Source organism: Strigops habroptila, chromosome 4, assembly GCF_004027225.2.
Source record: "Strigops habroptila isolate Jane chromosome 4, bStrHab1.2.pri, whole genome shotgun sequence".
NCBI classification, from domain to species: Eukaryota; Metazoa; Chordata; class Aves; order Psittaciformes; family Psittacidae; genus Strigops; species Strigops habroptila.
The window spans coordinates 23,176,828-23,201,605 of NC_046358.1; the positions used below are offsets into that span (position 1 = coordinate 23,176,828).

At 39.9% G+C, this 24,778-nt stretch overlaps 1 protein-coding gene across 2 annotated transcripts in view; it reads right to left on the minus strand.

Moving 5' to 3' along the window:
* Nucleotides 1-24,778, minus strand: part of DYNC1H1 (dynein cytoplasmic 1 heavy chain 1) — a 45,318-nt gene that overhangs the window by 3,436 nt on the left and 17,104 nt on the right. Inside the window, exons 28-73 of one of the 2 annotated variants that reach the window (XM_030485049.1) lie at nt 24,504-24,604; nt 23,088-23,247; nt 22,564-22,807; nt 22,197-22,380; nt 21,520-21,732; nt 21,103-21,341; nt 20,840-20,996; nt 20,198-20,425; nt 19,730-19,960; nt 19,459-19,599; nt 18,965-19,198; nt 18,193-18,399; nt 17,979-18,100; nt 17,445-17,610; nt 17,055-17,218; nt 16,643-16,772; nt 15,705-15,838; nt 15,301-15,415; nt 15,023-15,184; nt 14,731-14,945; nt 14,440-14,644; nt 14,133-14,306; nt 13,913-14,032; nt 13,677-13,797; nt 12,869-13,064; nt 12,098-12,215; nt 10,908-11,123; nt 10,146-10,358; nt 9,828-9,955; nt 9,257-9,410; nt 8,315-8,461; nt 8,081-8,231; nt 7,620-7,873; nt 7,314-7,448; nt 7,121-7,215; nt 6,862-7,036; nt 5,395-5,470; nt 4,181-4,341; nt 3,794-3,905; nt 3,651-3,711; nt 3,132-3,255; nt 2,275-2,388; nt 1,821-1,991; nt 1,400-1,617; nt 1,109-1,212; nt 590-801 (exon numbers count right to left, since the gene is read on the minus strand). In XM_030485049.1, coding sequence (XP_030340909.1) covers nt 590-801; nt 1,109-1,212; nt 1,400-1,617; nt 1,821-1,991; nt 2,275-2,388; nt 3,132-3,255; nt 3,651-3,711; nt 3,794-3,905; nt 4,181-4,341; nt 5,395-5,470; nt 6,862-7,036; nt 7,121-7,215; nt 7,314-7,448; nt 7,620-7,873; nt 8,081-8,231; nt 8,315-8,461; nt 9,257-9,410; nt 9,828-9,955; nt 10,146-10,358; nt 10,908-11,123; nt 12,098-12,215; nt 12,869-13,064; nt 13,677-13,797; nt 13,913-14,032; nt 14,133-14,306; nt 14,440-14,644; nt 14,731-14,945; nt 15,023-15,184; nt 15,301-15,415; nt 15,705-15,838; nt 16,643-16,772; nt 17,055-17,218; nt 17,445-17,610; nt 17,979-18,100; nt 18,193-18,399; nt 18,965-19,198; nt 19,459-19,599; nt 19,730-19,960; nt 20,198-20,425; nt 20,840-20,996; nt 21,103-21,341; nt 21,520-21,732; nt 22,197-22,380; nt 22,564-22,807; nt 23,088-23,247; nt 24,504-24,604 — 7,502 coding nt within the window. Of the gene's footprint in view, nt 1-589; nt 802-1,108; nt 1,213-1,399; nt 1,618-1,820; nt 1,992-2,274; nt 2,389-3,131; nt 3,256-3,650; nt 3,712-3,793; nt 3,906-4,180; nt 4,342-5,394; nt 5,471-6,861; nt 7,037-7,120; nt 7,216-7,313; nt 7,449-7,619; nt 7,874-8,080; nt 8,232-8,314; nt 8,462-9,256; nt 9,411-9,827; nt 9,956-10,145; nt 10,359-10,907; nt 11,124-12,097; nt 12,216-12,868; nt 13,065-13,676; nt 13,798-13,912; nt 14,033-14,132; nt 14,307-14,439; nt 14,645-14,730; nt 14,946-15,022; nt 15,185-15,300; nt 15,416-15,704; nt 15,839-16,642; nt 16,773-17,054; nt 17,219-17,444; nt 17,611-17,978; nt 18,101-18,192; nt 18,400-18,964; nt 19,199-19,458; nt 19,600-19,729; nt 19,961-20,197; nt 20,426-20,839; nt 20,997-21,102; nt 21,342-21,519; nt 21,733-22,196; nt 22,381-22,563; nt 22,808-23,087; nt 23,248-24,503; nt 24,605-24,778 lie in introns of those variants that run through there. The other variant, XR_004389904.1, reaches the window with a different exon arrangement.

A 24,778-nucleotide genomic window follows, 5' to 3' on the forward strand; every position in this document is an offset into this window, starting at 1 on the left:
TTCTTTTAGTCAGCAACAAAAGCTTCTCACTACTATCCCACAGTAAGTCTTTAGAAGCAGTTAGGCAATCACGATCACGTTAGTTAGGGGAGCATATTCCTGAGTTAGAGTTTAGGGTACTACTGTCCAGATCTCAAGAGTTGCACCCAGCCCTTGCAATTTCTGTTCCCAGTTAAGAGAAGCTGCTGCCCTATCTTCCCTCACTGCCCATCACTAAATTCTAGCAGTAATTAACGTGCACTGGCTGTGGAAACACTATCATATCTAGAAGTCAGTGTGTTAAAAGTACAACAGGAAACGCTTGTTTCTTGCTACCTCATCACAGAGAAGCTTCAGAAGTGATACCCTTGACAGATAGTTTGCTATTGTATTTCTTCAAATAATAACCACAAGACATAAACCAACTTTCAAGAGCATTTCAAGAAATCCAGAGGGGATCTACATAGCTATGGCAGTCAGAAATCGGCATTGATACAGGTTCCATTTCCACCCCCGTTTAATCAGTACTTGTAAATCACAATGCACTTGTTCCAGTGCACCCGAACTTGTGCACTTCCTACACCCACATTAGATAGGGCTTGGTTCTTACCTTAATGTTTTCCACGGTCCGCTTCAGATGGTTTAGAGTTTGTGGGATAAGGTGAAGCCAGTTAGAGGCTGTGGTATGCAGTGTTCTCATCCAGGCTGGGCGACCATCTGATGTAGAATCAGTTCTTGCCTTCTTTTCAGTTTCTGCATAAGCTAGATCATCCTCATCCTCTAGCATCTGCATTTTCAGCATTTTACTGATCATATCTATGCCTAAAACAGAAGATATGCTGTTAGTCAGAAAAGCAGTGGCATCAAGATGAAAACATCCTACTACATGCAAGAACTACGTCTTCTCTTTTTCCCTAGTCTAGGCCTAAGATTCAGAACTGCCTAGCGGTAGATGGCTCCAGAGCCAATAATAAGGCTTTCCAGAATCAAGATGGGAAGTTAAACCAAGTATGTTGGCGGAGGAGGGGAAAGTTAGCAACTGTTCAGTAGGATTTACATTTCTCTTCCTCTTTTTAATTAATGGTGGCCTGGAAATGTATGCAAGACATTGTTATAGTTCTGGTTTTACCTTGTGTGGTTAGAAGAACTTTCTCTGCATTATTTGGCAGACCCAGCCACGATGGGGTTTGTGTATCTGGCAGCATCTCAACCCACTGGACAAATTCTTCACGCCTGCAAGAAAAGAGTTTTAATATTCATTAGAAGGCTTCCTCTATTAGAATGGCAAGGTAATTCTTTGCCCAAGACAAGTAGTTACACACCTAAATCCCAGCACAAACGTACAGGTCAGGGTAGGGTTTTTTTTTATTTAGAAAAAGAGAAGTTGTACACAGAGATCAGGGTAAGGGAAGAATGATACCTGATTCCATCTGGCATCTGGATATCTTTGTGCCCATCGACTTTGCAGGCCAGTTTAAATTCACTATCAAAACTTAAAGTAGTGAACAGACGTTCCAAGAAAGTGTTTAATAAACGCTGATCAAATTCATTATCTATACGACCTCCATAGATAGACTGTGCCATCAGTGTCTTTAATGCAGACCAGGGGATTTTATCAGGTGAAATGTTTTGGCGACCCTGTAAGTAACATGCAATGTAATTAGCAGGAAACAAACCTTTTAACATTTACTCTGATCAAGGCACCAAATTCAAGAACTAAGTTAAATTGCCATCAGATTATTTGTGCCTACTCATTTAACTCAGTAAATGTTTCCAGAACAGACTGTTTTATTGAAGATCTTCAGTAACCAATAACCTACACCTAAGTACACAATACTTGCCTTTGCTGTATCATCCAACCATGTATCTACTGTGTCACAGGCAGATCTCAGATCAGATTCTCCAAATTCATACTTCTTGGACCAACCCAACGGAGCATAGCGCAAGCGCTCTTGGATAATGGCATGGAACCAGGCAAGGAGGAAATACAAACGAGCACGCTCATTGGGAGACTAGGAAATGGAGTAAGAAGAAGTATCATTAAACTGTTACTCAAGTGATCTGATAAAAATCAAAGCCTGCTAAAAGGCTAGGAAATATTAGATTTAATGCCAGATTGCTACCAAAACTGAACACATTCTACCAACAGAAGAAGCAACCACTACTTTACTTCTGTAAGAAAAAAACCCAAAACATTCTATGTGCATCTTAGAAGCTGAGGTTTTATCATCTAAGTTAACATTTTAATAAAGACATTCTCTCATTTTCTTTCATCTACACATACCACAGCCTTACCTTGCACATTCTAGAAACTGGAATGCTACTGAAAGTCCTCAGCATGTTTGCTTTTACGCCAGGAGGAGGTTCAAACACAAAGATTCGACCGGCACGTAACAAATTCACTGGCACCTAGAAAAGATCAATAAACTTGAATCCAGCTCCTTTAGCCTGTATGAAATTAAATCCCTCTAACAGCACAGTCTGCATTATCTTCCACACATCTTTGTGAGCACACACACAAAAGACCTGCCTTTCTTTTGGAGGGTAGGGGAAACAGCAAAAGGAATCATAGAATGGTTTGGGTTGGAAGGTACCTTAGAGATCATCTAGTTACAACTCCCCTGCCATGGGCAGGGACACCTTCCACTAGACCAGGTTGCTCAAAGCCCCATCCCCCCTGGCCTTGAACACTTCCAGGGATGGGGCATCCACAGTTTCTCTGGGCAACCTGTGCCAGTGTCTCACCACCCTCACAGTTAAGAATTTCTTCTTAATATCTAATCTAAATCTACTCTCTTTCAGTTTAAAGATATTACCCCTTGTCCTGTCACTACATGCCCTTGTAAAAAGTCCCTTTGCATCTTTCTTGTAAGCCCCTTTAGGTACTGGAAGGCTGCTCTAAGGTCTTCCCAGAGCCTTCTCTTCTCCAGGATGAACAAGCCCAGTTCTCTCAGCCTGTCTCCACAGGAGAGATGCTCCAGCCCTCTGTTCATCTTCGTGGCCCTTCTCTGGACTCCCTCCACAGCTGGTCCATGTCCTTTTTATGTTTGGGGCCCCAGAGCTGAACACAGTACTCCAGGTGGGGTCTCGCAAGAGCGGAGTAGAGAGGGAGAATCACCTCCCCTGAGCTGCTGACTTCAAATCAACGTTACCTTTGGATTTATCTCCATGGTAAGGAAGAGTCTGAAGCAAGCATGGGGTTGTAGAGAATGCAGCTTCTTTTCCAATTGCATGAGCCAGCCAGGAGCCAGGTGAACATTCTTCAGCATTACCCACCTGTGAAGTTTTGAAACAGAGCAAGTGCTTTTTAGTGTACAGCTTACGGATCCTATCTATAATCACAATAAAGAGTCATAGAATATGGCATCAATGCTGCACATTTTTCTTCCTCTTTCAAACCTGTCTTCTACATAGAATCAGTTACTGTGCACTGTAAACGGGCTAACTTCTCTGTTTTGCAGATATGACCTACTTCTCCTGGAAATGTTTACATCAAATAGAAGTTGGAGCAGCTGTGCTTCAGTTATTACAAATTTCAGTTCAGAATATGGTCTCTTTTTTTTTTTTTACTCAGTTTTATCTATTTAGTCAATAGATTATTTCCTCCTTCCCCCTGTTTAGCTTTCCACTAGGCAGTATGCTAGCTAAAAAGGAGATAGAACTTAACTTACCTTCCAGATTTCACTGCTGTGTTTATTGCTTTATCTGCTTGGTTAAACCCTTCAGCAGAGCCTGGAAGACAGACAGGTTGCTAAAGCTCTTACTGCTAACAATTTCATTTATGTTTAGATGATGAAATAAGGTGTGTTCTTACCAATAGCAATAGATGTGATCTGTGTATTCTGCTCAGCTGCAAGATCTTCCACATGGCCACTGGCATCATAACCAGGCACTGAACACATCAGCACAGGGGTATTAGGTTTCACCTGGTATCCAAGAAGTTTAAAAGGATACGAATCAGTCACTACATGGATATGAAAATGCAGCAAGCTCGGTATTTTTTCCCTCTGGCCAGCTAAAGACATTATGCTACTCTAAGTTTTACATTAACAAACGGGAAAAAAATTTACCATCATTCCACGGTGAGAAGGATAAATGGAAGAAGTGTTCCAGTGGGTAGCTTTACTCATAATGGACAACTCATGCAAGATGGCACTAAGCATTACCCAGGATTTTAGCCTTTCAAAAACAAGCAGGTTACCTCTGTATCTACGATGTGTGTCAGATCTAAAGGCTGCTCCATAATGGACATGAAAGACTCTCCAAGATTTGTTGAAACAAATGTATGTGCCATTGCCAATAAACGATCTGGACGGAAAGCCTGGATCAGAAGCAAGCGATGAATGGCCTGTCCAATAGGAGCTGAAAAAAGGAGAGAGGATTAGATTGGACAGGTAAGAAATCCATCCTCAACACTTCCCTCAATTCTCCATTCCATTTTTCCCATCTTGATCTGAAGACTAGATATTTAGAACTGTTGCAACATTTTAATGGAATGCTTATATTCTGTCTTCGCTTTGATGTCAAAAGAAACTTGCCATCTTCAGTTGGTTTGTCTTCTGCAATATTTTAATTACCTGCTCAACCACTCATGTTGTGACCCTTTAAAAGCCTACCTTAACAAGATGCTTTTGGATTCTACTAAATGCTACCAGTTTTAAAAATCTACAGTCTAGAAGTATTGCAATGAAGTGATTTTTAACTTCCAGGGACAACTTCCAGACCTCCTCACATCTTTTCATTCAACCATCTGCTGTTCTGCTAGACTTTAAAGTATTACATACTTGTCTAGTATGGACAGGATACATAACCTAGCATTAACTTTAGGTTAAACTTAAGTTAATGGTTAAGCAGCTTTACAGTAGCTAGTAAATACAAGCTTAGAATCCTTAATTTAGAAAGCTACCTACAGGAATCAGCCCTGAATGATCACAGATGGCAAACACTTCCTAACGTTACCTTTCAGACAGCGGAGAAACTGAAGAGCAATAGTTACACTTCAGCCCTAACTCTTAACAAATTAGCACTAACAACTAATGCACCAAGAATTAGGACTATATGCTTAGACAGAACTGCAGGAGGAAACATTCTAGTAGACCAGCTCTGTCCTGTCCTCAGAAAATGTGTGTGTTGGAGCTTTTTAGAGTACTGAGCTGCCTCCAGATTTGCAATGACTAAGGTTAATCCAAACTATTACGTAATCTAATGAGATTGCAGAAGTACACTTCATCCACAGTAGAAGACCTGAAACCAAAACCACCAGACTTGAGGTTCTTCAAAAATCCCAACTTTATGACTTTCCCAGGAATTAAGGTCCAAATTAAAATTCTACTTCAGAATTGTTTTGAAATCACAGTAATTCTACTTGGGTCAATACAGTAGGACTGGTGTGGACAATAGTGCAACTTCACTTACTTGCAGGTTTTTCTTCACTCCAAAGATATGGTACAGTCTGCTCTGGTGAACTGCTATCCAGCCAGATACAGAATTGCTATATTGAAAGAAAATGCAAAAAACATGAAATGGAGTATCATGTCATGAAAAATCTGCGGCAAGGTGCAGGTCCTGTTCATGGTGCAATAGAGATGCTCAATCTCAGCCCTAAAATCTAGAATTTAATGTACTGCAGGAGCATGCAGCTACATACCAAGTAAGTATGTAAGTTTCTTCCAGTAAGAAACAAAGATTGCTAGGGTAAGTAGCTAAGTGTTTAAAAAATGAAATGCACATGTTCGTAAGATTTTTCCCATTTGATGCTAGTTGCTCATAATCTACCTTTAGAATAAAAAGTTAGACTGAGTACCAGCTTCAGTCTATGAGTAAGTCTCGAGAAAGGACACAAGGCTAACACTGTTAAAAAGAAGCACTATTATATTCATGAAATTAATTCAAACATTAAACTTAGCCCCTAATACTGTCCAACACTCAACATAGTCTGGTCTTTTCCAAGGCTTCTAGACATGTATGGCTTGAGGGTTTCATATATAAATGGTCTGAACGTTTCCCTGAGCAAGACTGCAAATTGACCAGCATATTTATTAAGTTCTGGACTCATTTTGCTTCAGTGAATTTCTCCAAGTTGTTGTTTCTTTTTTTTTTAAAGAAAAAACCATACATAAAACTCAAATTATGCTTTGCCTATTATACTTTCTTTAGACACGTCCAATCATTTCAATGATCTCCCTTAACTGCATTGCCCCCAACTCCCTTCTGATTCTACAGATCTGTACCAAGTCCCTGCCCAAGTTATATGTTCTTTTACCCCTGATGGCTGAAGAGTTTGAGGAAAATTAGAGGTAGCAATGTCTAACTCAGAAGTAGAATTCAACTTTTAATATAAAAACTAGGCAGCCAAACAGGTCTTATTTAAGATACGGACATACTTTGTAACATACAGTTTCAGAGTCAGGACACAGATGCATTCTTATAACACGTCATGACAAGGAGCAAAGTCTCCAGAAGCAGAGCACTATCCAAATTTATTCCAAATAGTCATGTCCAAGAGCTGACCATAATGATGCTGTGTATGGCTATGGCTGCTCCCATCTACTGCATCACTATCACACTAGTGATACAGTAAAAGAGATGCAGTATCACACTTCCTGCTACCATAGGAACCAAAGCTGACCTCAAAGCCAGGTGAATGGTGAAGCTGCTTCCAAGGCCAAGTGATGAATGATGCCAGTCTTAACAAGTCGTTTCATAGCTGGATTACAAATGAAGTGGGGCATTCATTTCCACAACAACTACAACTAATTAGTCTGTAAGGCTTCCCTTCTCATACTAGGATTACTTACTTATAAGCATGAAGCTCTTAAAGCAGACACTGAAAATGCTTAAGCAGATAGTTTAGTGCAGAAACAAACCCTAGCTGATGCTTACCTCATCAGCTTGAACTTTTGAAACAAGGTCCTTAAATGCCGGAAGGCAGCTCAACCTCATCATTGCTTCTGTTTGCTCTACAGTCAAACCATTGATTTTTGGGAGAGATGCAGAGTTTAGTACAATCTCCTTCCCTCTCAAGAAGTGCTGGAATTCTGCATCATATGTAGGCTCCCTAAGGGTAAGGAAAAAGAGTTTAGCTAGGTGCATTCAAGACATCTCTCAGTTTTTCAACTAAAGAGAGAAAACAAATGTTTACCCAATAGTGCCTTTCAGTTTAATACGGGCCAACAACATAGCAAATGTTATATGATCTTGATGCAGCATACCACGCGCCACTCTATTGAAAGCCACCTACCAACAAAACAGTGAAGACAGCAGTGTTAGAGGCCTTGAACTCTCACCCTTCAAAAATAATTCTAGAATTACATTTACTAATTAAAAAACTGAACCTGGAAGAGATCCTTTGTGATGATTGAGAGACGCTGAGTATTCTCCGTAATTCCCTTCAGATTTGGGTTCTCATACAAGACATTGTGATAGATGTCCAAGAAAAACTGGAGGGAGTATTGGTACAGGAAATGTATCTGAAAGACAGTAGAGTTTGTTTTTTCTCTCTAGAATCCTGCTGTTTCACAGTCAATGGCTTATGCCTACCAAATTGCAATATGGCAGCTAGGGCTGGAATTAGGCAGTGCCTATTTAGCTTTGAACTGTAAACACATGAAGCTTCTGGTAGGAAGAGCAACTCACCCTACCTGTTTCAGTGACTCCATAGTAAAGTAGATACTGCTGCATGCTGTAGAAAGAGGCAAGTACTGCTGAGAAACAGTCTCCACTTCTTGCATGACAATATCTGTCTCTTCTACTTTTCTGGTGACCTCTGCTGCTTCCTTCTTCAGGTTCTCAAGAGTAGTAATGATGGTGTCATCATCCAGGATACGTCCCTTCACTTCATTAAGCGCCTGTAGCAGGGATTTTTCTAACTGACGCAAGCGCAGCTGAAATTCACCTTAATTAGAAGAAAAATCAGGTTACATATCGTAGAGATGTATTAGTTCTTAAGAATTACATGCATTCTGTGTACTTTGTCATTGGACATCCTAAAAAAGCAAGAGTATCAGCTATAAAGATGTTTCACTGCGTATTTCTACAGATACATAAAATCACTGTATTGTTTTAGAACACGAGGAAGTTACTTTAATTTTGGTAAGCATACCTTGAAGCTTGAGGAGGTCAGAGCGTTTTTCATCAACATCTGGTCTTTCAGCTTTCAGGACTTCATTCAGACACTGGCTCTGTAAGCTGCTGCGAGTAACTGTGAAGTTCACAAACGTAACACGAGAGCAGAGGTCTGGTGGGAATTCAACCTGTCACAGGAAAACACAAAAAACTCTCTCAGCTCTCTGACATACCATTTCTACAAGCAGGACTGCCTTTTTGTTTTACTTACTGTTGGATCTCTGGTGGAGAGAAAGATAACGAAGGATGGTGACAAATCAATATCTTGGTCTCCAAGAGTAATCAGAACTCTGCCTCCAGTTCTCCGGACTTCACGATTCAGAACAGGATTCAGAACTGGATCATAGCTCTCCACATCCTAGAAGCAGAGATTTGTTAAAAGATTCTGTTGCTTGCAAGTGTCTCAAGCTAAAAATCCTGATCCAACTAAGGCTTAAAGCTTTGGTAAGCAATCACTTTGCAGTTGGTTTGGAATATGATCACATTCAAAAGGTATTTCTAGTTTAGATTTGTAGCTGAGCTACTCGAGCACACAGTTTAGGCTACTACAACACAAAATCTCAGAAGGGGAGTATTATTAATGGTCATAATTGTGTTAGTTGTAATTCATAACAAGCCCTCTTCTAAGCAGCACAAGCAACAGTTACCGATCCCATCTGTAAGCTAATCCTTTTTTTTAAACCCACTTCCATACTAAAAACCAAAAAAATATATCCATCTGAAGACAAAGTCCACTATTCTTACCGCTGCCCATTTCTTTGTATTACTGAAACTTCTTTCTGCTATTCAGAGTAGATTTAGTTCTAGATAATTAGCCATATTAGGTACTATTATCTATGACTAGAAATAGCATATAGGAACAAAGGACAGATAGACAGGTTGCAAGTCATTTTACATAGTAGAAGAAAGATAATTTCAAAATAAAAGCATTTGATCTTGAAATGATGAAAAAAAGAAATGCCTTCTTCTAATTGTGTTTCTCACTAATCATATTTTTCTTAGGAGTAACACCTCATATATGACTCAGTACTAGTTTACTTGTAAAATCATGGTTTGAAAATAAAGTTGTTTGCATCTTACTAACAGAACAATCATAAAGTTTTCTAGTACATGGCAGAATTTTTAAGAGTTTCTACACAATAATGCAACTAACCTGGACCAGAAGTGGGTTACCAAATCTCAAGGCGCTTTCCAAGTTCTTCCTGAAAGCATCATCCAAGAAACTAGTACGAGTTATCTTACGGTCTTTATACTCATTCATGATGAACTCTGTAGCTTGCCCGGAGGGATCAATGATCAATGGGTACCTAAGTAAGGAATATAACACTTGTCATTATTTGAGTTTTGGCTGCAGATAGCCTCTAAGCAGTTTTATGAATTCAGGTTGTACTAGTCTCAACTCTAAAAGCTTGTATATTGAAGAAGTAAGTTGGCCAGGTTCAATGACTTAGTTCAATTCAGAGTTCTGAAAGGTAAGTCTGTATTTGGGCAATAAAATAGCTTCAGTTCAAGCCAACTTACTGTAACAGCTAAGCTTAACAAAAATGGCAGGTAAACATAAATGAGTTTTTATGTTTACACGCAGTTGAGAAGCATTGACAAACATCAGAAGTTCTCACAGCAGTGAAACAGTGCTTTTGAGAGTTACTGTGATTCTCAGGTGCAAAAGCCCTGCCTGCTATTGACAATGTGGCTTTAGAATTCTACATCTTAGAATGAAATACCTATTAAACCGCTTGAGCATGATGGCATTCTCAGTGCACAGGTCATCTGCAGGTAGGGAACTTGCTTGCCAGCGAAGCCGCTCATCTGCATTGGAAAGGTACTCTGTCCTTGCAATGTCTGTACGGAACTGCAAGAAGTACATCCAGTCAGTACTTGACTAGAGATTCTCTAACTAGCTGGTGAGGACATTTTGAGTAAATGCAGCTCTACAAGGTATTCTTTTCCAATAGCTCCATTCTTTACTCAGCAATCTTAAACCTTCTTTAACTATTGCAGTAAACGGATATACAGTTAACTTATCATGACTGCATCTTTACCTGAATATTTGCCTGCTGCAAATGGTGAGACCATGTAGTGAACAGATTCTGACGCATCTGCTGATCAAAGTAGCCAGCATAGGCAATAAAAGCTCCTGAAAGCAAGCAGTCTCCGGCAATAGTGGACATCTGGTTCTTGAAAGTTTCACTTGTCTTCTCCCATCTTTCACGTTCAGCAGAAAGACTCTTCAGAAGAGCTGTGCTGCGGTTTACCTAGAAATAAGTGGTTAAGTAGAGCCTTTAGATGACGAATGGTTACAGCAGTCTTTCAGGACACCTGAATACTAACTCAAGGCCCAAGTTAGATTTAAAAGCTCAGCATGAAATTAGTGTTTCTTCACTTCAGTGTTAATTTATTGTATTGTTTTTAACTGTTATCTTGAACTTAAAAGTGCTAAATACTAGCACAGTAGTGACTACTTGCTAATGATCAGATCAAATACACAGAGAAATTCTTCCCCTTCTGCCCTCCCAGAAGAAACCCAGTTAAGACATTACAATTACCCTACATCCATGCCTTTTTCCAAAGGATTTCTACTTAGTTTAAGTCTTATGTGAACTGTCTTGTTAATCAACTAGCAACATGAGTTGGTATTTCTAACTCAAGCCAGGTTTCAGTAGTTTAAGAAGCTTTATGACATCCGGAGATGAAACAGCCCAAATGCACTGCGCAGGGGAAGCAACCAAGTCTGGTCACAAGTATGAAGAATGGTTCAATTTCCTACTATCAAAGAATGGAAAATTACTATATGGAAGTCTTACTTTTGCTTCTACAGCAGCCAAATCTGCTTTAATAGCTTGAGCCTCCGAAATCAGCACTGCGTATTCTTCTTTGTAACGAGCAATACTGGCCTCAAGATCACGAATCATCTGCTCTACTTCATTTGCTTTCTGTTGGTTGTCTTTGGCATCATCCTCCAGCTTCTGCAGTTCATTGCGTAGAGGTTCCACTCTTTTCAACATATCAGCATAGTTCAGCTGTAAATAGTAAATAGGCCCTTTATACTTTCTAAACTGATATGCCTTAACAAGAACCACAGCATTCAGGTATATATTATCAACTGCATCTTTTCAAGCTTAGATACTTGGACCAGCACGAGAATGAATAGCTACTTAACAGAAACCTAGAAATGTTTATCAGTACCTAAGACTCTAGTTTAAACCAAGCATAGACACCCAAGTAGCTGCTTTTTGCAAGATCCTTTTACTGCTCCATAGATATACAGGAAGAGATCTGAAAGGCTGAGATCACATTAACTACTATACAGCACTGTTCTGCATAAATACTCGACTGGGTGTCCATGCCAGCCAGTATTGTGCTAATCTGACTTTCCTAGTAAGCAACTGAGTATAGCTAAGCCAAAAACAATTAGGATAGGGCCTATCTGAAGCTAAACAGATAGCTCTCCACATCATGCCATTCACGGCAGGCATAGCTTAAACAAGCCAAGCATTCTGCTGCATTGACCACCAACAGGCAAGTAAAACCATTCTTTGATATCACAGTCTGGGGACATATTCCCAAAAGCCTATTCCTTTAGGAAGGTAGTGAAGTATTTAAAAGTCTGCCTGAAAGACCTTGACAGAGCCACCTTTGAGTGATGCTCACTCTGAGGCAAGACAAAACTTATGCAGTCTCTATGAAGATGATGCATTGCATTTTCCAGTTGAGAACTTTATTGTCCTGTAGAATGACACTACACACAGAAAGGATGTTGTTTACCGTAAACCTGAAGTTTCTCATGCAAAATCTTTACCATGACTAGCCATTAGCTCTCTGGCACAGTACTAGAGAGCCCATAAGCATTCATCTGAACCATCTACTGATTTCTCTGAAGCAAACCAGTTTGAAATATTTAGTTGAATAGAGGCAAATTCAGAGCCTTTAGACATTTTTATACACCTTCAGGGTCACTCTTTTCATGTTTGCTTCCCCAAATTACTGACTTTACCTGTGCAATTGCCCACTTCACCATAGGTCCACAGGCCAGTGATGCTCTGTTTACAATTTCATAGTTGTAACTTGGATTTGACAGGTAGTTTTTCTTCATCTTCTCCCGGATGGCATCACTGCAAGGGAAAAGTTTTTAGACATGGCATGAGTACCCGTATGTCAGCACATGTGTTCAGTACTCCTTTATCTGGCCTGCCTTCCACAGTTGACATGAACATTTCCTAGCAGTTTTGCTGACTGGTAGCTGGGATGTTTTAATTAGTTCAAGATGCTGTTTTAGAAATTACAGCTTAAGAGTGATAAAAAGCATTTAACAGTATTTTAAGATTAGTCACTCTTAAATTGCTAAACTCTGCTCTGAAAAAATTGGAGTTGGGTGGGAATTCAGGTGTCTCTATAGTCCAGCCTGACTTTCTGCTCAGATTCAGAGCCACCTAGGTCAGCCTGGATAAAGGCCTCAGCAACCTTGTCTGTTACTGCTGCAAAACTACCTTCAACTCATAATGTGGTGTTGGACAGCAACACACTGCTTTGCAACCATGCCTTGAAGTTACTCAACAGCAACTGTTTTGTCCTAGTTTGCATGATACACCTTTGCTTCAGTAGTCTGTTTCCTGTACCACCTACACATTCACTACATGCAAGAATATATTAGTCTCAAAAGAAATGAAGTGCCACCTAAGCAACTGCACAGAGAGAAGTCCAGTTAAGACCTCCCACATCTTTGTAAATAGTTTATTCATATAAATAACTCATGCTTGCACTTTACCTGATTTCCTCAGCAGAGAAATTAACAATGGTTGGAATGAAGTTCTCTCTCATGATGATGGAACGTATTTGTTTCCAGTCAGTTGTACTTTCACCTAGTAGCAGGCAGATGGACTCCAGTGCTAGCTTAACTGCTGCAGGTGGATTAGCCATAGAACGGACCTCTACCAGGTGCTGTTTCTTTATCGACTTCACAGCTAACCAGTGCCAGAAAGATGAAGAACATTGATTAGGAAGAAAATGGACAGTTAGCGAAGTCCACTGAAGTACCCTGGATTTGTAAAAACGCTTCAAGATACTCAAATGGAACATGAGGTTATTAGAGAAGCAGATACTAGTGGATAACGTTCAAACTACTTTATCACAAGATAAGCTCCTGTGAATGTCAACTTCCAACTGGCCACAGGCAACTTATTCTGCTGCCTAAAAACGATTCACTTAAAGCAGTGATTCCTCTATCCAGTTTAACAAATGCACAGCTTGATTGTATGCTGTCTGTGCAGTAATGAGACGTCAGTGGTCTTTTGATTATGAGCTTTTTAATGAACACATAGACTGAGTAACTAGCTAGTGCTGGTCTGCCAGAAACAAAGTCACAGGCCATAAAAGGAGCATCAGGTATCAGACCAGTACTACGAACAGGGCAAATCCACAGCTCAAAGACCAGGAATTTCTTCAACACTGTTCAGCTCCATGCTAAGAGCCTACACTTCTGTTAGACAGGAGCAATTCAGACTACAACAAAACACGTTTCCATACACTTCAGTTTTAGATCCAAGCCCATAGGGTGATCTCAGTTGCTAACATACCGTTCTGAGCTTCAATAACAGCAGGCTCCACCTTGTCAAGATCTTCTTTCACACTCATCTGCTTGTCTGCAATGACCTCCTGTTGCTTATGCAGCTGTTCTTGAATCTCCTGGCTCATGACCTAGAAGGAAATCACTGCTTTTCAGAAGTTGAACTTCTTCCAGTACTTGCTCTGCAGGCTCTGTTTTGTAAACAAAAATATTTACTATGCACAGAGATTTAACAAATATTTTTACCTTTTTCTTCTCAGCCTCCTGTTGATCTTTCACCATCTTTTTCAACTTGTCATTGGCTGCTGCATTCTTCACTTCCAGTTCCTGACTCTTTATTCTTAGGTCACGCCGCAATTCTTCCACCTGAGATAGGTTGTAAGATGGGAGAGAAAATCCATATTAAGCAGAGAGATCTATTTAATCACTCCAGCCTTACAGAGGGCCAAGTTTTAAAGATATGTACCTGATCAACTGTTTCCTTGATTTTTCTAAGACCAACATTCAAATGCATTTGCTGTTCCTCCAATTCACTTCGCTTCTCATTGAACAAGTTGGCATAATGGTTGATGAAATCTAAATAGTGGCGTGGTGTGATTGCCATGGTTCTGCCTCCCCGTTTTGCCAGACGAGCATTAGCCTTTAGCAAGAAAATGTTGTTGATTATGCATTGTTTTTAAAACTATTCGGATGCCAAAGATTGTACTTTTTAAGAAAGTGGTACATGATGCTGTGGCCTGAAGATCAACAGAAGTAGTGTAATAATAGCATACCTGATGAAGAGTCTGATGAACAAACACACAACTATTAACAATAGCTTCCCTGTGTGTTGGTGGTTGTGGTAGCTTATCATACACAACTGGCATGTAATCGGGCACAATGTAGTTTGGTTTCTCAAGATCCATTTTGCTTGTGAACTCTTTGCCCACTTGGTACAGTGCCTCAGTTGACCAGTCTCCAAACCAGTTCAAGACACACCTGAAATACAAAGCATTTGTGAAGACTTTCCCCTAAATACTATTTTAACAACACTTGTAATACTTGCTGGAATATATAGCAATTACCTGTTGAAGAGCGCAGGAGAGGTAGCTGCCCTGTCCTTCAGACCCTCAGAAGATGGATTCATAGTGAACACAACATGGAGATTGCGAATAACTTGGCTGGTGAACCACTTGTAGAGTTCCTCATGTGAATCTAACATTAAACCTTCTTTCTGTGCTCCTTCTTTACACTGAGTCATAAGGGTGGCATATTCATCTCCTTCAAAGAGACCAGGAACCTAATTCAAAAGATAGTTTTGTTGTAGCTTATAGTTGTAAAAAGGTGCTTGAAGCATTTACTTAAAAATCTTCGTACCTCTCCATTGGCTAGGAGAGTGTTCATTCTCTCCAGGAATCCAGAATCCAATACATTTGACTCATCCATTATGAAAGCTATTTTTTCATTTTTGCAGCCCGAACGTCTCAATACTGTCCTAAGGTCTTCATCAAAATCTTCACCTGTGTATTTTCTGTGAACCTAGGAAGATTTAACACTGGTTATTAATATTTTGCTTTAGGTTTTAATGTCTTTTTTTAGGGGTTGGAGCTGAGCTTTGACTAACAGGGTTTTTAAAGTTAAATTAGCATGCCAACCTTAATTTGGTAGACACTCAAACCGTTCATCCAGGCAACAAATCTTGAAAGGGTTGTTTTCCCTGCTCCACTGACTCCAATAAGCAGCAAGTGGCCCTGTGGTTGACGGAAGATTCTGAAAAAGAACATAATGAAATATGTTTGGCAAGTGTTATCAACTTACTCGTGCTTTTCCTTGAAAACGTAAACTTCAAGTTAATACCAAAACTGACACACCCTTCCAGATAGGATCCTGCTATCTGGAAGCCAGCAGTGTATCATCTATGGACAACAACAGGACCATGCTCCATTCTTCCTTAGAGTAGCCTGACTACAGAGTAAATAAGAATGAAGCACGATCCTGTTGTTTTAGAAAAAGTCTCCAAATACTGTTTACACAAGCAGCAACTGAAGCCTCAACTTACCGGTCAATTCTTAACACGTGATCCAAGACTTCATTGAACAGAACAAGTGGTACATCAAGTTCTTCTTCATAGAAAACCTTAAGCCTAGCTTTCACATAGTCTCTTAATTCTTCCTGATCCACGGGAATATAATCCTGAAAGAATCAGTCAATACAGCATGGAATTTAAGATTACAGGAATTTTGCTTAGGGATCAATTTATGAGTAGATGAAAGCAGAACTATTTTTGATACTTACTTACTTTGTTACTTACCTAAGTAACAATCCTTTACAAAAGCTGTACTCATTTAACTTGCGTAGGAACATGTCCACAGCCTAAAGTGCCAGAGACAGCAGCACGGGGGTTGAATACTCTATCTACTGAACCTATCCTAGCTTGAATCTGTGCTGCCAGTCATCAAAGAGACTTGGGAAGTGGCATGACTGACTTACTCCCCTCCCTCACTTCCTCAGTTTATTTTAAACAGCCTTTCCTAGACACTTGCTATTGGCAGCAGGCTAGGTGAACTTTTGCCTTGACCCTGGAGGATTTCTACAGATTGCACCGCTGGATGGCTTCAGATTGCAAGAAACAGTCCACCATAAAAAGTATAATATCAGCATTATCCAAAGGTCATTGCCTTATCCAAGAGATTCCATAAGCAGTAACTGTCATCAACTTTCTGTAAGCGTTTTACTGTTCTTGAGAAACATTATCTAATACTGCCTGTATGTACTGTGGTAGATCCTACAATAGCACCCCTGGCACAACAGCTATTAACTTTGTGGTTAAGAGTTCGCTTCAGATAATCATAGTAACAGCTTCTCGGAGATGAGCTTAACAAAAGGATGGGCACCGATTATCATGTTAATATAGATGTAGATAGCTTGTAAGAGCTGCATCACTCAGTTGCCCCCCAATTTATTTATTTATTTATTTATTTTTAAATTTTTACTTACCTTTGACAACCAGTTGCTGTATAAGATAGGTCTGCTCATAGCTTTTTCTTTGTCAATATTGGGGAAGTGTTTCAGAGCAACCATATCAATGTTCTCATCAGTCCAGCGTCTCTCCTCATCTTCTACGAGCCTGAATAAGGAAACAAGTCAGACACTACAAATCTTCTGTAACAGGAGGATATAATCACATCACAGAGCAGTGCCATGACTAAAGTATGTTTCTGCTTGACACAGATAATACTCCCTAGAGTGTAAAGTTACAGCAAAGGGAAATATTCTCTATTGCATTCCAGCTATTTAACATGAAGCACACTTCAGTTTTGTCTTCTAATGAACGTTGGCAAGGAGTAGGGAAAATTAATTCTGAATTTTTTTTTTGTTGTTTTGGTTCCCCATCTCATGTTTATTTTACCTGTCTTGGAAGAGACGTAAGGCTTCATGGGCCCAAATCCTTATCAGGCCTTCAACTGGTAAGGTTTCCAGTGGTCTTAATGCTTCGAATATACCTCTCACCCATCGAGTCATTTCACGAGGTGAATAGATATAGTGTGGCTGTGTGTCTTGAGTGAATCTCTCCTAAAAATTTAAACTTGATTAGTTAGTTCATCCTAAATTTGCACCCTACTTTTTACAGGCCTTGGCACTGCAAGACATTATTTTGTTAGCATCATCCAGTAGCTTTCACCAGAACTTAATTAGTTAGGTTCCGGTACACATATTATCCACATGAAAGGCAAACAATACATGTTAAATGAAGGAAGACTTCTAGTATTTGAGGTTGGGGTTGTATTTGACAACTTACCTGAGACATTGTGTAGAATTCTACCATAGCAGCAGTGAGAGGTTCTGCGTATGTGCGAAGTGATGGAATCAGCCTTAGCATTGCACGATTGAATGTTCCATATATCTGAGTAAGTGAAGCTGGTCCAGGATAGTCCACATAAACCACAGGAACGTGTCGTAAAAATCTGAAAGATTAGCATATTACAGAGTCTGGAAAGTCAAATTATAGCTTGTACTATTTTCATTACCTTTTGCCAAAACTAAATTAACATCTTCATACAAAATTAGCAGCCGTAACTGCAGGTGGTATGATTGCTCCTTAGTGACTCAGACCACAAAGCATTCTCAAGTATCTACAGCACTTCAGACAGGTCACTCAAGAAGTGTAACAACGACTCCACCAGCTGGCTGTCCCAGGAACCCAGTTCACAAGCAAGGAACACAATTTCAGCACAGCTGGCATTAAACAACTGTATTAAGAACAGATTATATAATCAATGTTTCAATTTTGACCCCTACTCTGTTGCTATATGGAGTTTACTAGACACATTACCTGTGTGAGAGAGGTTTTCTTCCAGGATCTGTAGGTGGATTACACGCACCAACAAACTGAATTCTCTCCAGTTTCACCCACGTCTGGTCTGATGTACGATAGAATCCTCCATGTTCCACCATCTGGAAAAAGCCAGAAGTAAAATAAAATCAGTGGAACACTGTATTTCACTGAAAATAACTTATGGTATAGTTGATTACAAAGAAAACCAAACCTGTCTAATGAAGGATATGACTCTCTGTGTGCCATACTTATCCATATCTGGCAAGTTGATTTCATCACAGAACAGCACCAGCCACTTTCCTAACTGCACAGGAGCCAACACCACTCCATTAGGTGTACGCCTGTACTCACAATAGTGATCAAAAGTTTTCAAGAGCAGTTCTGGAGTTGTAGCACTAGAAAAGTTGAGTCCAACCACCTTAAAAAGAGAATATTGAGAAGAAATAGTTAAAATACACTAAGGCTTGAAAAAGTCCTGAAAACAGGTATGTTTGGCTATCCGTGGTGGAAGCACATATATCATCTACATTTCAGGTAAGCCTGTATTCTGACAGTATACTGCTAGCTTCTCACTGCAGGTTCTCCATTTACCATGCAGCAACATCTCCTGCCCAACCCTGTACTTATAATATTACAGCTTCACGTAACTGTTTCTCCACCTAAATACGCTGAAGGATGAGAGCTATTAAACATTACCATAGTTTTTTAAACACTAAATGGAGGAACGCTCCTGTATTATTGAAGTAGCAAAGGAAGTAGTTTTTAAGTTAAAGATCCTGAAACATAAATTTAGATTCTGCTCAACAGAATTTTTATTTTTTGCTATGTATACAAATGACTGACTGAGGTGGAAGTATCACTGAATTCTGGTTAGCAAATTGTATTCCTGCTAAATCAAGACTGCTTTAAGCTTTCAGGAGATTAAAGACTTGCATCTACTCTGTAATTCACACCTGTGCATACACACTCTCTCTCTCTCATACCTCCATGTCAGGCAGAGCTCTGAGAGCACTGAAGAGGGTCATGGTCTTTCCAGAACCTGGTGGGCCACACAGCACTAGAGGTTTGTGTTCTGCCAGCCAAGTATACAGCAATGCTTCATGACGAACTGTATCTAGGGTTGGTACAACAACATCAGGAGCTGCGACTTTGTGTGTTTCAACTTCAATTTGAGGAACCTTGGATTGCCATGGCACCCATTCACCTGTAATGGACACCTAGAAGCACAAAAACATGATCAGACAATTTAGAACAGGAATATAGCTCAACTTTAAGTTAAAATATTTTTTTTAAACCACAGAACAGTGGTTTAAAAAAATTTTGATGTATTTATTTAAACAGGCAGCTTGATAGCTGAACTGTGAAACTGTAAAATTTAAAATAGTCTAGCGTTTTGTTTTCCAGTTTCATCTCCAAAATCTGAAGCAAGCTCCCAAGAACACAAAAGAGCAACACTTCTATCATAAGAAAGGTTTACCTCATAGTCAATTATAGGTATGTTGGGTGCAGTCGGCAGTGGCACAGTGGTGATTCTCCTAATGTATTCTCCCAGTTCTGTTCTCATTTTCAAACGACTGTCTCCAGAAAGAGACCAGAGTATTGCATAGACCAGGTACCTCTGTAAGAAGCAGTAAAAGCGGCTATTGGTTTTACAGCAATGGAACAAAACCTAATGAACAATCAATAAAATCCAACTGCGACAGTGACACATCAAACACAGCAGTCACTTAGCAGCATATTGTATTTACCTGGATGTAGCGCTCTAGTTGATCTATCTGCATTGGAAAGTCTGGATGATTGGCATTGTACTGGGCTACGTTGCGGCAAGCTTGATGCAACATGGAGAACAGAGAACCAAGACAGCGCAAGCGGGTAAGATCCATAATATGCTCCAACTTGAAAGCATGTTCAAGTGCTTTAGTTACCAGGCCATTAGATGTGAAATATGGCTGCATTATTGTTGCAGCATCTCTCTGAATCTGTTGGGGGAGACAAACACTGCTCAAAGCATTTGCTCATTTGATTACCAGGCAGCAGGAAATAATTTTGTTTAAGGTTTGAAATACTTTATATTTTAATATCCTTTAAAAAGAAAAATAAACGTAGAGAGGAAGTCAGCTTTTCTATGATAGGCTGTCATAAATTTTAAGTACACCATATTACTTGTAATACAAGCATTCTTACTGCCTTATCCCAAAATGTAATCGAAGTTATACCTGCAACATTGGGGATGCTGCTTCTTCTCCTTCATCTTCTTTGCCCTTTCGCCTTCGCTGAGCCTCCTCCTCACCTTCATCCAAAGGAATGCTTCTTAGTCTGGCCAGGAAGTTATTGAATATCATGTCTGTACTGAGAACATCCTCACTGAACCAGACCATGCCACATCTTGACACAGTAGCCAAAGTGGCATATTTTAGATCCTGTACTTCAAACATGATACGCACCTGAAGAGTAGAGATTCAGAACAACAGTTTGAAGTAAAACTAAACAACAAACCAAGAGCAAAACAAAACCAAACCCCTCTACCTCCCCCCAAACAGAGACCTTTTAAAATAAGTTAATTTGTGTTTAGCCTCTGAATAATCAACAGCAGCATTAAAATATCCTAAGGTAAGTTCATCATTATGACTGTTACACTAGTCTTTTATATAATCCACAGAGTTTGTCTTATAAGGTCAGAGTGACTATAGTGTGAAATGTTTGTTTCCACAAAAGCTCCTAACTCCAGCAAACTACTGCCTGAGTTCAGTACTACTCTGCTTGTAATGAGAAAGAGGGACAACACTAATATGGATTAAGGTAAAAGCAACAAGTTTATAGGACAGCACATAAGCATTGTGTAAAAAAAGGAACATTACGTTTGGTGGAAGGCTGAGACGTTCTCCATTTGGCAGGGTCAGTAGTTTGTTGTCATCCAAAACAGAGTTCAAGTTCTCAACCCATTCAGGGTCTACATCACCATCAAAGATAATCCACTGACGTTTTTGTAGTTCACCTCTCACATTGTCTATGATTCTACATTAAAGGAAATAGTTATTGCAGTAGAGAACAAAGAATAAGGCCAGATTATTCACGGCACAAATGTACTGGACATTTTTTATTTGTACTATTAAAGACTCACTTTCTCAGGACATGTGTAAACAAACCATCTGTCCATTCTCTGGTGTTTGGATCCAAAGTACCATACAGGTGATCTTTGCTGATAGCTTTTGGATCTATAATATGAGCAACACCTTCCACACCCTCCAGCCGTTCAAGGGCTTTCAGAAGTACTCTCCAAGCCATGCTCTTTCCACTTCCAGAGGGACCAACCATCATCAATCCATGATTTATCTGTGTAATCTGATACAGCTGAAGAACCTGTGACAGAAGAAATGATGCATCAATTAAGTCTTAACTTCAGTAATCGATCTAAGCTTCAGTGTATTGCTCACTTCAGACAAGAGAAAGGAAAAAGCTTTCCAACTTTCATAATGAAAAAGGAAGTTTAGTCTTATACATGAACTTCCAATTCCACATTTTCGGGTTTATATTTTACCTTTTCAACCCACATGCCACCAACTTCTTCTCCATCACCATAGGTAAGGTACATTTCCTGACACACTTTCTTAAGCTCCTCTCGCAAGGCTGTCATCTCCCCACGATGATACTGTACTCCAGGGAACACATCAGAAAGGAGACTGAAAAGCAATGGAATGTCTTCTGCAACTAGTTTTGGTACCATAGTTTCACATACACTTTGGATCAGGATCTGCAGAGAGAGTCACATTTAGGTTAAGATTTTTGTTAAGTTTGCTTTGCCAAGTGTGTTTGACAAGGAATACTTCAACTAAATACTTCATTGATAAAGCACTAGACCACTAGACCAGGCTGGTCTTAGTAAAAACAACCATTGATGGGGTTTCAACTTTGAAACCACACAATGAATTCCTATTGATTTGCAGTTTATACAACTGCAGTTTCTCATGCCTCCCCCTTCACTATGCTTTTGGTATTAACTGCTGAGGAACTGAGCAGCAATAAGCATTATGAACAAGTCTTTCACTATGATTCAGGGACTCCTAAGACAAGTTTAACTTGGTGCTTCTAAGCTACCAAATTACCACTTTCTGTAACTAACATTACTCTGCTTGCATGGCTTAACACTAAATAGTAAACACTGTAAGGTTATTTGCTTTGTTTACTGTGCATCCTGTACTCTATCACACACATTACCTCTTGTTCTGGTAAGTTCTCAGCAATTTCTCCTTCATCAACAACTTCACCACGCTCTTCTTTCTCCCGCTTTATCCTCTGAATCCTCTCCCTCTTCACATTACCTGCACTAACCAGCACACTCTTCAACGCTCTCAAGCCAAAATCATAGTGACTTTGGGAGGACAGCTGTTCATCACAAAGCCTAAGAAGCAAAAGAGACAAAATACAATTTGATTCTGAATAGAGACAAACACAAGACTCAGTAAATGTCATTGCTTTCTCGAAATGACACTGCTGCAAAATGCGTGTAGTGAGATGCAAAGAACATTATCGCTTTGAACAATAAGATCTACTTTTACTGACTGGAGCCAAACTTGTTACTCACTTGAAGAATGGTACTATCTTGTTGGCAAGCACTTCAGCTGTACGGAAACCTTGGGAGTACAACATGACCTGGGCAATCAACTGACGGTCTGGTTTTGTCATTGCCAAGCTACGGAACAACTTCTTCAAATTGTCAGGCAGATTTGATCTGCCTGCATAGCCAGGATTCATGGTGATGAAGATAGCCATGTCAGGGCTCACTTTGACTTGTTTGTTCAGCAGCTCACAAGTAATAGGTGTTGCAGCTGAAAAGAGAGTGCATTTAGTTACACCTGAGCCGACAATCAATCACCCTGAAAACAGAAATCATACTTTATTCTGTTTCAATTTCCTACAGTAATGGACAGTAGATCCACTAGTACTGCAACTGAAATACAGATTTCTACCCGCTGAAAGCTGACTTCAAGTTTTTAAGTTTTGGCAGAAAGTGGCTTTGTCCTTGGCAGAAATATAACTAGTCAACAAAACACTATGAAAGACGTTAGAGAGTCTATATAACACTATTACAGATGAACAATTACGTACTCTTGTCACAGTTGGGGTTGGAATGTTCTCGCAAAGCTTCCTGGATGCACTGAACTTGCTGTGAAACAGCAGAGAGCATACGCTCCTCCAGTCTGTTGAACTCATCAAAGCAGCCCCATGCACCTACTTGGCAAAGCCCCACAAAGATGCGTCCCATTGCCTGCACATAGAGGGGAAAAGTCACTGAAGTTGCATGATCATTCTTGCCTATGCATAGGCAAAGGCAGCAGAGAAGAGCACATTATACAATGCATCTATGGCAGGAAGGAGCTGTATTTACATGTAGGTTACCATCTCTGTAGTACTGTGAGTTATTAAATGGGTCTAACTGACTTTCAGATGTTCATGGCTTCATAAAATCACAGAAAATGACCACGGCTTCCTACCACTACATACTGTAGTGCAGTGTATTCACAAAACAGTCAAGATAAATCCACTGCATAATGTTTTGTTTACTGATACGATTAGTTCCAGTCGTTTATTGCAAGGAGGATACTAGAACTACAAAACACTTCAGAAGGTGTGGATTTAAAGGCAGAAATGAGTACCTAGGGAAAGGTTCACTGGAGCATAAACAGAGTAACCCATTCCAACGTGGGACCTCCTGCTCCTCTAAACTGTCAGGGGTTAGGAAGGGGACTGAGGGCAAGGAAGGAGTAACACACACTATCTGTGATCTCACTGCTCCTTAAGTATCTTCTTACACTCACCTCTACAGGCCAAATGCTGACTAAATGGACCCCTGGTCTGATTAAAATACAACTGTTCAGGAAAAAACCCAAACAGATGGGCAACCTGGCAGAGTCCATGAAGTACTCTGATTCCTTGACAATGTTTTACATTGTCTTTTATATATACACACCCAACCAAGGCTTTTATTTTGAGATACTTGCTGTGTTATAATTTACAGAGGCATTGCATGTCGTTCTCAGCTAGAAGATGTCATTATTTTTGAAATATCTGGGTAAATTTTCTCATTTTGAAGAATCCCTCACATGCTGAGGCAAACTCCACAGTTACGTCGCAAAGGATAATTTGGTAATAGTACAGCTACTTTAGCAGTCTCACAGTCTCATTTGTTCTCCATTAAACCAGTACTACCTATGCAAACTAAACAGTTTAATTTACTTTCCTAAAGCCAGTCTTACGCCACTACCCTGTGCTTCCTTTTTCTTTCCCTCCATTTGCTGCTATTGAACTAAAAAACCAGAACCGCTCCCCCAGCAATGTTCTTCCCCACTTTTGCTTTAGGCATTTTTTGATACAGAGCATCTGTATGACCCACAGATACCGGCTCAGTTAAGACTCACAGATTATCATCCTGAAAATAAACACTGCTGGCTGTTTCAGAGTTCTGAAGAGACACTTACAGCTTATTAGCAAAGACTACACTTTTTTAAAAATTAAACAGCTTACCTGGAAGTCAAATGTTTCATCACAGTTGAAAACCAACACAAAGCGGCCCAGCTGATGTCCAAGAGCCTTAACAGATTCTGTTTTGCCAGTACCAGCGGGACCTATTTTTGAAGTGGGACAGACATGTTTTAATGTTTATCACCTGAGGTACTCACTGCCAGCATGCCAGTTCTGATGGTCCCTGTCAAGAAGGTTCAGTGAAACCTAGAATTGATACAACTTCCCCCAAAAGATTGTTTTGTTCTTCAATATCTTAGTTATATGTGTGCTGTATG